Raw genomic sequence first — 12,527 nt, 5'->3', positions numbered from 1 at the left:
TTCTCAACTCGGCAAGCGCTGGCAGCTGGCATATCTTTACGGCAGGACATCAACTTCCTGTTCTAGTACAGGAGGTCACAGGAGGTCGTGTAGCATCTGGGAGATGACCTTTCAGGTCAGATAACATACACTGTTACAACTGCGTACTGCAGGAAAATTCTCTGGCTTTAAATACGATTTTGATGCCTTTTCTTCTTGGAGTTTGTTGCAATCTTTGAATGTCAAGGGTGGTCCTTTTTCGCGCAGGAGTTTATTTGGACTGAAGATAAGACCAGCTGGTAAGTACAAAGTGTTTAAAACTATCTACTTGTCAACCCTTTGAGTCGAGCCTGAACTGTCACTCTGAAATATATGAGTAACGTTACTCCACTAGATACATATGAAGGTTTCTAAGTGACAAAGTTAGGTGATACTGTTGATAATATTGCATAGATATTGCCCTGTGGATAAAGTTTTGATAGGTGATGTCTTATGTCTTGTGGGCCAAGCGTGATATTAGATATTATACAACAATCTGTATGTATTCAACGTTACGCTCAGTGTATTGAGAAAAAGATCCATACCCTTCCATTCATAGAAGTTAAAGCACATATGACGTTTTTGTCAGTAGAGTTTATATTCTAAGGGCTGATCGCTCGTATTCAATGTATTTACCACAGTGATGCCAAATTAATGCCGTCAGATAAGTTATTTAGATTTTTTTGTTTACAATTTTCTACACCAATTTCCCCTGTGAAGAACCGGCATGGAACATTTATTTGTGACTCTTAATTATTACCTTCGCCAAGAAGGTTACATTTTGGGTAGCGTTTGTATCTATCTATCTAATAGTATGATTGTAGAAGACCAGCATAACTCGAGAACGCCTGGAAGGATTGTATTGATATTCGGTATGTTGGTAGGTCTTGATGAGACTTGAAAACGATTAGATTTTTGGGCCCCCTGGCGACCTGTTACGGGTTTGCAGCGGAACTTCCGGATTTGATATGTCGAGTTCTGGACATGCTGCGGCTTTGATATTTTAGTGGTAGACAAGACTTAATAAGACAGCTCTTGATGCCGTGAGTACTGTGGTATAGGTTTGGGCTCCCTAACGGCTTGTTTGGAATTGCAGGGCAGGTTTAGTGTCAGACTTTGAAATGGAATAAACCAAGAAGGGGTTGATGTATTGACATGATTTTTAGTAAGTAGATAGCTAATTGATGCCTCATATGATCGCATATCAATTATGCAAAACGAAATCTAATTTGCATAGTTAATTAGAAAATTGTCTAAACATGCTCAGTTCAATTATAGGACCATTGCAACATGTGACATTTGTAACTGAGAAATAGAACAATAATGATAGATATATATTATGCAAAATGAAGACCTAATTTGCATAATTAATGAGAAAATGCTATAATTTCATTGTGGTAAATGCTGGGAACTTCTTACTTCTTGAAATTTATGTACAGGTGAACATCATTGAACATGTATTTTGCAAACGAGGTACTAATTTGCATAACTTATCAGAAAATGCGATAAAAAGCCTTCTTTCTTAACATAGATTACGCACGTCTGTTGTTTGGTGGAGGAGATGATCAAGTTACATAATTTATGTAAATGAGAACCAATGAACACATGCTTTTACTGACTTCAATCTAATCTCTGTTTTACTGTGTAGGCTTGAATATAAAGAAGGAGGGGGCATTTGTAGATATCTGTGCAACAATAGTTACCTGAACAAGATTTCTTTGAAGAACTATGGATATCACCACGGAAAGCATCTGCCTTGTCCCACGCAAATCTGATTTATTGCAGTTGTGAGCCGGACTTGTGACCTTTAACACCAACACCCGAAACATTAGACTACAACAGTGCTAAGTCCCAGCAGTCAGCAGAGGTACTGAAATCAGTTACCCCGTATAGAAAGGAAATATACCATAAATATCATGGCTCGAAGCAAACGCAAAAGTGTGGAGCAAAGAAGAAAATTAATTGCGCAGTACAATAGCAGGCAAAGAGAAGGAGAGACACCAAATACTGCTGCGAAACGTCGTGAATCAAATAGGGTCGGCATGAAGCGACACAGAGCACAGGAGTCAGAAGAGACTACAGAAAAACGTCGTGCGTCAAATAGGGTCGGCATGAAGCGACACAGAGCACAGGAGTCAGAAGAGACTACAGAAAAACGTCGTGCATCAAATAGGGTCGGCATGAAGCGACACAGAGCACAGGAGTCAGAAGAGTCTACAGCAAAACGACGGGCAGCAGATAAGAGTCATAAAAAACGACACAGAGCACAGGAGTCAGAAGAGTCTACAGCAAAACGACGGGCAGCAGATAAGAGTCATAAAAAACGACACAGAGCACAGGAGTCAGCAGCGACTACAGCAAAACGACGGGCAGCAGATAAGAGTCATAAAAAACGACACAGAGCACAGGAGTCAGCAGCGACTACAGCAAAACGACAAGCATTAAATAGGGTCGGAATGAAGCGACAAAGAGAACAGGAGACAGCAGAGACTACTGCGAAACGCCGTAAAACTGCAAGGACAATTATGAACAGATGCAGAAGAAAAAAACAAAGCGAAGAAGCGACGATTGATAAGTGCGCTTCAACTTTCTTATCTAAAATAGCCGAGGGACCAATATATGCTTGTATCTCCTGTTGTCGGCTGCTCTATAGATCAACTGTTAGAGAGCTCAAGGTTGAGAATTACACAACAAATGAAAATACAGAGAAAATACTAAACTGCACAACTGGTACCCAAGTTAATGGTAAATATTGGGTATGTATGACCTGCCACAACGCTCTCAAGCAAGGGAGAGTCCCAACACAGTCATGGGGAAACAACCTGGAGCTTGATGAAGTGCCGCCTCAGTTGAAAGATCTGCGGCCATTGGAACTGAGGCTCATCAGCCAAAGGATCCCCTTCATGAAACTGGTTGGATTGCCAAGAGGAGGACAGAAAGCCATACATGGTAGTGCCGTGAATGTTCCAACTAAATTACAGACAATCACATCGCTTTTACCGAGACTTCCAGCAACAGCTGAGGTGGTGCCACTGAAGTTGAAGCGACGTCTTTGCTATCAAGGTCATTACATGTATGAGTACATTCGTCCCAAGAAAGTTGTGGATGCCCTGGTATGGCTGAAGGACAACAACCCTCTCTACAAGGACATCACCATTTGTCCTGACTGGGAACGTGAATGGGAGGGCGATGATCCTGATTTGTGGGAAGCCATGACAGGAAGAATAACAGACAACAGGGACAGGGAGGTAACATCCAGCACCAGAGAGGATGGTCCCAGTACAGCAAATGACCATCATGCTGAAACTGCTTTAGAAACAGAAAGGGGGGACATTGATTTGGAAGAAGAGGAAGACAGGATTTCGTTTGAGCAAACAAGTCAGCTACGTGGGCTTCCGTACGACACCATGCTACAAGATGAGCGCGTAGCTGACGGGGAGTGCACATATTCTGTGGCGCCTGGAGAACACCAAAAACCATGCCCATTTCTCACTGATGAAAAGTTCGAAGAGATGGCAAACCCGTCAAAATACCCATTTGGTCGTGGTGGTTTACTCCAGGAGCGAAGTACAAATATCACACCTCGAAAATACTTCAATCAAAGACTTCTGCACCAGGATGGAAGATTTGCAAGGGATATAGAGTACTTATTGACCGCACAGTATACAGTAGAAGCAAAACAAGTCAGAGACTCTATTCAGATTTCTATGCGGCAAACTCGAGGTCACACTTTCCAAAATAAGACAATAAATGCTGGTCTGATGAAGAATACAGACAATGTTCAAGCTATGCTCCGAACGGACATGGCATTCAAATTCATGAGGAATATCCGGGGATCACCAGCTTACTGGAACACTGTTTTACTGGACTTACTGGCCATGGTTAGACAGCTCGGCATACCAACCTGGTTCCTTACCCTGTCAGCTGCAGACATGCAGTGGCCAGAAGTTATTCAGAGCATCGCTCATCAGTACGGAAAGACACTGACTGCTGAAGACATTAAGAACATGCCATGGGAAGAGAAGTGTAGTTGGCTACGATACAATCCGGTAACAGCAGCTCGCCAGTTCAATCATCGACTGAATGTGTTTTTCAAGGAGTTCATCGGAGGCAAGGCCAACCCTATCGGCGAACTCCAGGACTTCATGATTCGTATAGAATTTCAAGCCAGAGGATCCCCCCACGCCCATACCATTCTTTGGATGAAAAATGCTCCAAAACTAAATGTAAACAGCGACAAGGACATCATCGCCTTCATCAACAAACATCAAACATGTGCAATTCCGGATGAAGAACAAAGTGACCTCAGGAACTTGGTCCTCTCTTTACAAAGACACGTCCATTCAGCTACGTGCCGAAAAGGAGGGGGATGTAGATTCAAATTCCCCCACCAGCCTAGCAAAGAGACAGTGATTGCCCGGCCTGATCAAGAAGAACTGATCGATGTTCAAAAGAAGCAGAAGGAGGTGCTCAGCAAAGTAAGATCAGTCATGGATGACAAAAACATTCCTGAAGACATTTCCTTGCAGAATTTGTTACAGAAAGCTGATGTCTCCCCAGATGCATATGAACAGGCATTGAAAGTTGCAAAATCGGAAAAAAATCATCCTACAACGTCATCCATCAGAAAGAAACATCAATCAATATAATCCTAAAATTTTGGCAACTTGGCGGGCTAACATGGATCTTCAATTTATTTTGGACCCGTATTCTTGTATCATGTACATCACGAGTTACATGCTAAAGAGCGAACGAGCCATGAGTGAGTTGTTGAGGAAAGTAGCAGAGGAAAGCAGAGGTGAGGACTTGAAAGCTAAACTGACAAAGGTTGGTTCAGCATTCCTGAACAACAGAGAACTGAGTGCACAGGAAGCAGCTTGGAAGCAGACTTCCCTACCTTTGCATAGAGCAAGCAGAGCAAGAGTATTTGTCAACACTGCTCCAAAAGAGAAAAGGGTGTCAATGCTCAAGCCTCAGAGTGTCCTGCAAGACATGGCCGATGAGGATGACAACATTTTCTGCACATCCCTCACTGACAGATACGAGTCCAGACCAGATATCCTAAAGGACATGTCTCTCATAGAGTTCGCAGCTACATATAAAACTGGTGGCCAGGATGTACCTGATGAAGTCTTCGACCACATCCCAGACGTCCGCCACAGCTGCGATGACCAAGATGCTACCTGCAGCGGAGAGACAGATGAAGAGGACGACAAACGGTATCCACCTGTCATCACCTTGCTGAACGACATGGGCCAGATGAGGAAGCGCAAGCGGCACTGCATTGTCAGGCATGTATAGCTTTGCACATTGATCCAGTTTTAGGCGTTTCATATCTATGTTACTTTGATAAAACGTACATATCAATTTCTTAACATTATGCTTATCATTTGCAGATTCCACAAAGAGAAAACTGACGGCGAAGAACGATACAGGAACCTCCTAATGTTGTACTATCCGTGGCGACACGAAGACGTTGATCTTAAAGCCGGGTTCTCATTGTTCAAAGACCACTACGATAGTGTGAAGGACACTGTTCACGTCAATGAAGCCAAGTTCAGTGTACATGCAGAAGTAATCGAAGAAGCCTATGAAAATTTGCAACGCAATGGCCCTCCAGAGGACGTATGGGACAGTGTTGCACCAAATGTGGAATATCAACAAGCAGAACAGATAGCTGAAGGGACAACTACACAGAATGACTTACCTGAGGAGAACGACCGCGACAACATAGACTTGGCACCACACAGGAACACCAATGATCAATCTGAGCTTTATAGGCGGTTCTCCACAGACTTGAATACAACATCACTAACATCATCCATATATAGAAGCATGATGCGATCTTTGAATGCTGCACAAATGGAAGTTGTCCGCGTCCACCGGAAGTGGTGTAAAGATTCAATATACGCACTGCAACATGACCAACCGGTACCGCAGTACACTCTCTTTCTAAGCGGCCCCGGCGGTGTTGGGAAGAGCCATGTCATCAAGATAATACACCACGAAACCATAAGGCTTCTGCAACGGTTGTCCGGACATTACGATCCCGACGAACTCTCTGTTCTGATCACGGCATTCACCGGAACAGCAGCATTCAACATCAATGGGATGACTTTACACTCGGCTCTCGGGTTTGGTGGTGGTCCGAAGAAGAGCAACGAATACAAGCCTGTTGGTAGTGAGAAGTTACATAATCTCCGCTTACGCCTTGGAAAATTGAAACTTCTGATCATAGATGAATGTTCGATGTTAGGTTCAGATCACCTTTATCACACCCATCGTCGCCTGGAGGATATTTGTGGCACCTGTGACCCTGATTCAAGGTTTGGAGGCGTCAGCATTCTGGCCGTGGGCGACCTCTTCCAGCTGCAACCCGTGGGACAAAGGCATGTGTTCGACCTGCCTACTGACAGGTGAGCTACCATCATCTGGTTGATCATATCCACTTAGCATTGTTCATATGCCACTTACCCTATGTGTGCATGTATTTTCGTGTGCACAGAAATTTCGAATGTGATCCTTATTTCATTGTCATTTCTTTTCTACATCTATCCGCAGTTATGCCAAATTACACGGATCACTATGGGAGGAGAACTTCACCATGATGGAACTGACAGAATGTGTGCGGCAAAGAGAAGACCAAGACTTTGCACAACTCTTACTTAGAATGAGAACAGCTGAATGTACGGAAGACGACATCACCGTGTTAAAGTCGAGGATCATCTCAAAAACAGATCCTCATTACCCATCAGAAGTTCTACATGTTTTCAAAACCAACAGGGAAGTTGATGACCACAACAAAGACCATCTACAGAAACTTTCGACGCAGCATTTTCATATTCAGGCCATTGACACAAAGAAAGACATATACACAGGCCTCGTAGATGTTGGTTTATACAAGACGTCGAACGATAGAGGTTTAAAAGAAACTGTATCGCTAGCTGTAGGTGCCAGGGTCATGGTGACCGTCAACATCGATGTCTCTGATGGATTGGTTAATGGTGCCTTGGGGAAAGTAGTTGGCATTGACAATACACAAAATGACGTCCATACTGTGTTAGTTACATTTGACAGTGATCGTGTTGGTAGACAGGCGATGGCAGACAGTCAGTACAAAGACAGCTACCCAGGCGCAGTGCCCATTAAGAGACAAACCCTTCCAATTTTGACTGGCAGTAAACAATCGGTTCAAGCGCAACGTGCACAATTTCCACTGACCTTGGCATGGGGCTGTACCATTCACAGAGTACAGGGCAAAACACTTGACAGAATTGTTGTTTCAATGGACGACAAGAGCAACTTCATGCCAGGTCAATGTTATGTTGCCATGAGCCGGGTCAAGACCTTGAATGGCCTGTACCTTCTAGGTTTTGATCCCAAGTCAATTAGATGTGACCCTGATGTAGTGCAGGAAATGAACCGTCTTCGCCAAAAACTTTCACCCAAGGTACCGCTGCCCTTTGTTACTACGATGTCCGGTATGCAAATCCGACTGCTAAACATCCGTTCGTACCTTGAGCATTTAGATGACTTAAAACTTGACAAATCAGTTCCTCAGGCAGATGTATTGTGCTTTGTCGAGACATTTTTAAAAGGACAGGAACCGATTGACCTTGTATTACCAGAGGCCCAATCTTTCAGAGCTGACAGGGTTGGAAGGCTAGGAGGTGGAGTAATGACTGTTGCTACACAAGCAGTCTGCCCCGCAGAACTTGCAGTCACGGCTAGTGAACTTGAGTGCACAGCCATTACTGTCACAAAATCAGCCACCAAAGTCAAAATTGTCACCATCTACAGACCCCCATGCTTCCCACCTGCCATCTTCATGGAAAGGCTGCAAAATATGCTACCTTTACTCCAAAATCCCACAATCATTCTTGGGGATTTCAATTTTGACCTCCTAAAATATCCAGACCACGACATCCTGACAGTCATGAAGCAGTTCGGCTTCAAGCAACAAGTTCAAACTCCAACCACTGACCAGGGTAGTCTTTTGGATCATGTTTATATCAATTCAAATTGCAGCGCACAGGTTAACATTGTAGACACATACTACTCAGACCACGACATGGTCTGTATTTCCTTAACCCTTGATCATGTTGATGATACACCCTAAGTTGCATGAAGGCTAAACTTCTTTGCGCAAAGAATCTTTAAAGTTTACTTTTCTGCACTATTGACAATGCATATTTGATACTCGTGTGTGCAAAAGTTTAGGTATGGTTTATATACAGAGGATATATAACGTTTATATGTACGAATATCATATCTACATATATGTATATAGAAAGAGCGAGAGATACTTGTATATATTTGCTATGCAAATGAATAGATACATGTTTATATTTCCTTGCTGCTTCAAAGATGTACATACATACCGACATCAATAATGAGCACTGTTATATATATTTTGCATAATCAGTAAACATCTTACATCAATGTGTCGCAGGTGTTTGTTATGAATTCTGAAACATACTCTCTACCTTGTTTATGTATCTCTTGTCCGGACGTGATAGGGTCTTGACATTCAGGTGGTAGATAGCTTGCAGTGTCATGACAAAGTCATAACATAAATTATGTTAATGTTCATTCACTGCATAAAATTTACAAAAGCTCTAAATTTTCATGGAGGTATGAGGTCGCCGAACTCTAGTTTGTATTATGTTTGTTACAATGTAGTGGCAGCCGCTACCAGCTCTGCCGCTGCCTGGCTGCAACTTGTCGTGTACTGTTGCATCCCCAATAAACAAACAAACAAATCTTGTGTGTTACATCGATGACTGTTAGACCCACCTTTTCTCTAGTTGTTTTTGTGATTTAATTACTAGTACATGTACACATCAAAGACTCATCTAAGCGTATAATTCTGAGCATAACCGGGTCATCCAAGGGTAGAGTTTGCTGCCATTCAAAAATTCAATGACTCGTATTAAAGTCGCATCGACGAATTACATCTGATGTTTTGTGCACAATTTGCCATACAATAAAAGTCCTTCCCACACCACACGGTGTATATTTACAGTTGCCACAATTTCACCGAGCTTTTACCATTTAGGAGATCACCAAATAAAAGACTATATCTCTTCTAAAAGCACAAAACCCACAGTTCATTAACCACTGCCTTCAAAGAAGACGTCAAACCCGACAACAGTATACAGTATATACAATAGTATACATTGTACCATATAGTCGTGGGACCGCGTGGCGGTAGCATGTGGTAGCATGTGCGGATCTGCACCGAGAGGTGGCGGGTTCGAATCCGCTTGCCGTGCCACCGATCTTGTGCCCTTGTGCCACTTGACTCAGGTGAGAGTGAGTACCTGGCTTCGGCTGGGGTCGTCTCTCGGATAGGACGTTAAATGGAGGTCCCGTGTATGGGGAGAGCCACACCCCATGCACGTTAAAGAACCCCACACGTGCGATGGTGCGGTGTGGATGGAGCAAACCATTCTGTCTGGAGTTGGTGATTCACTTCAAATCACCCGGACGGAGGCCTGGCGAACCTTCGTGTCGCATCAGCCATACGGTGATTTACATCATTCACCATGCCCCGTAGAGGAGATAGGCGCCGCCAGGGGATTAAAATGCCTATTGATACAGCACAACATGTTGTGCTGCCCCTATGGCTGACTAATCAGCCTGCGGCTAATTAAAAGGCTATGGGACGAATGAATGAAACGAATGAACCATATAGTTGATTAGACACTAGCACAGTGTAACGCATCACTCTTTTTTCTACTCTTATCCTTCGAGTTCGAGACTGTACATGCAGTAAGCCTTCGGGCATGATTTTGCAAATAAAACAATTCTATAGGGCGATGCCCTTGCACATTTCCTTATAGGCCACAGAGCTGTGTAAGCTCTGTACTGCAGTAGCCTGGAATCCAGCCGTGTTGTGCAACATACGTTGGCAGGAAGCGTATCTTCGGTGAGCGACCAACACGGCTGGCTGCCAGACTACTGAAGTGGTCTGATTTAAAGAAGTCCACGATGCAAAAATGACACCAAAAGACAGAGCGTCGCTATTGTCCAAGTCATGTCCAGTCGAACACATGACAAACTGACCGACGAATTCGAACACATCAGCATGTCGTTGATGAGTTTGACCTTTTCTTCTTTCAGGCGATAGCCAGTTGATATGTCAAGGTCAAGTTGAAGATATCCCTGGTCTTCTCGGGAGTAGCGGGGCCATGCTTCAAGGTTAAACGTGGATGTAGGTTCTGTGTCCCCCCTGTTGGGGTCCCTGTGGAAGACGAAGTTCAAGTTTAAATCCAACTTTGATCATGATCATTGATACGACAAAAGGACCAGGACATTTCATGATCTTTTTCACTGGCGCATGCATTTCTACGTATACACAAATTAAGGGGACAACGATCAAACAAAACTGACTGCCATCCATGGGCGGTTGCCTGACTATTCCTTCGGGAAGAGGGTACTGAATGCGACACCAACACCTTTGGCTCCGATGTTCAACAACTAGTACTGCTTCCGAGACCTTCATTGAACGAGCTCATTGAACGCAGTGTCCGAGGGACTAATCTTCAAGCAGATCCTACAGCAGCATAAGATAGTATCAAAAGGAGTGAAGCCGGCCTAGGAGTGTTGCCAGCTTTTATGCTAACTGATGGCACTGTATGATCTGCTTGGAGATTACGAGGACGTCCCAAATGAAGCTAGGCAGTAATTTTCACCCAATTGCCTTAGCCTGAGTGCCAGCCTCCGTTGTGGCCGCTGGCTCAAACCTTTCGCTAGTTACACGTAGCAAGCGAAAGGATTGAGCCAGCAGTCACTACGGAGGCTGGCACTCAGGCTAGTGACTGGCAATGTTCCCAACACAATGCATGCAGACTGGATTTTAACGCTCCATGCCATACTTAAGAAAATCCTATTGACATGGAGAGTCCATAATCAAATGTAGTCCCTGCTAAGGCCTGGGTCACATTTCCACAAAGGGGCCCGGCCGGTCAGCTTTCGGGAACGATAAGTATGATATAAAAGACAACAACAACATAAAACGGACCGAAAATAATTCAACAGCATGCCTTGTGCATATTTATTGGCATAAGCTTAATTTTTTCGTTTCCGCAAACAGCCCGGCCGGGCCCCGGGTAGGAAATGTGACTTAGGCCTGAGGCCTAGGTCCTAATTGCCAACCCGGGGCCCGGCCGGTAGCTTTCGGAAACGAAAAATATGATAAGAAAGACAACAAAACACACAGAACGTAAAAGAAATTAGTCAGTAGCATAATTTGTGTATGTTCTTTGGTAAAAACTTCTATTTTCGGTTCCCGGCCGGGCCCCGTTTTGGAAATGGGACCTAAGCCTTACCCAGTTTTCACGAAGTTCGTCCAATAGGTCATAATCTTCCGACTGAGAACTCTCTCCTCCTCCGTGAAGTTGAGTCGCCAGGCCGGGTCTGCAGGGTTCCTCGGCCAGTCGAAGAAAGGAGCGCCGAACACGAACAGCAGCTCGTCGCCGTGGTCGGCTTTGACGTGGCCGGGCCTGCTGTGGTGCCAGGAGGGCCGATGCTGGAACTCGTACAGGTACACGGGAGTATCTAAATTGAGAAATCTCATTATGTATCGTATCATAATGGATTTTAGTGTATATAACATATGTGCCCTCTGACCTCACTCGTGATTTTAGACTTTATGTATGTATTTGTATGTAAGTCTGATCTGTATCTGTTTATGTTTGTATGTATGTACTGCCAAGCGAGAACTGTAACCAGTAACTGACTGAAGCCCAGACTGCAGCTGTTGACCGTCTCCTGAGACGAAAAGAGCCGAAGATGCTTTTTTTATTTTTACAGAAGAAGAAGAGCTTTATTGCACGACAATTGTAAAGGATACATTTTTTTTATTGTATTAGCCCTGGAAGATTAGCTCAATCTGAGCTAACAGGGCCTTCACACTGAAACCGATTTAGCGATAAAGTGCATATGGTACTGTATCACACGTATAGCACCGTACCTAACGTTTAGTGCTGTATCTTCCTGTGTAGCGCCCTCCCTATCTTTGTGCCATGTCTCACCTGATCTGTACCGGGCAGTGTTGACAGTGGGGACAGTGAACATCAGATCTCCGAGGAACTGCATTAACGGGTCATGTTCCGCCGTGTACAGGTCCAACAGTAGGTCCGAGACGAACTTGCTCATGTCGATCACTTCCTTACACTAGGGAAGAATAGATGGTATTAAGTGGCGTCGTGTGTGTGTGGCGTAGCTGGTATAGCGTTCGGCTCGGAATCTAGAGGTCCCGAGTTCGATACCCGCCGTGCCCCCGACGTTATGCCCTTGGGAAAGATACTTTACACGACCTTCCTCACTTCAAATGGGTACCTGACTTCGGTCGGGGTTATAAGAAGAAACTACCTTTACCTTCTGTCTGTACTGTGTATGTGGCACTGTTATATAAGTTACTAATGTGAGTGTAGTGCCACATTGTCCTAGTCTGTCCAAAAGCAAATAGAAAAAAAATTAAGTGGCGAGAAGAACAAAGTCTA

At 44.1% G+C, this 12,527-nt stretch overlaps 2 protein-coding genes across 2 annotated transcripts; both read left to right on the top strand.

Annotated features, from left to right (window-relative positions):
- The first annotated feature begins 54 nt into the window (after window positions 1–54).
- Window positions 55–4,599, top strand: LOC118432825. Its single transcript, XM_035844445.1, has 3 exons — window positions 55–278; window positions 1,667–4,496; window positions 4,579–4,599. Exons 2-3 carry the CDS (start codon window positions 1,935–1,937, stop codon window positions 4,597–4,599), a joined length of 2,583 nt encoding a protein of 860 aa, XP_035700338.1. The 5' UTR covers window positions 55–278; window positions 1,667–1,934.
- Window positions 4,600–4,676: 77 nt separating this feature from the next.
- Window positions 4,677–7,439, top strand: LOC118432824 (ATP-dependent DNA helicase pfh1-like). Its single transcript, XM_035844444.1, has 4 exons — window positions 4,677–5,309; window positions 5,415–6,434; window positions 6,580–7,036; window positions 7,428–7,439. The coding sequence occupies exons 1-4, from the start codon at window positions 4,699–4,701 to the stop codon at window positions 7,437–7,439; spliced, it is 2,100 nt and encodes a 699-aa protein (XP_035700337.1). The 5' UTR covers window positions 4,677–4,698.
- The last annotated feature ends 5,088 nt before the right edge of the window (window positions 7,440–12,527 follow it).

The sequence above is a fragment of the Branchiostoma floridae genome, chromosome 16 (genome assembly GCF_000003815.2).
Source record: "Branchiostoma floridae strain S238N-H82 chromosome 16, Bfl_VNyyK, whole genome shotgun sequence".
NCBI classification, from domain to species: Eukaryota; Metazoa; Chordata; class Leptocardii; order Amphioxiformes; family Branchiostomatidae; genus Branchiostoma; species Branchiostoma floridae.
Note: the sequence above shows the minus strand (reverse complement) of the source record. Positions and strands in the feature narration are given on the sequence as shown.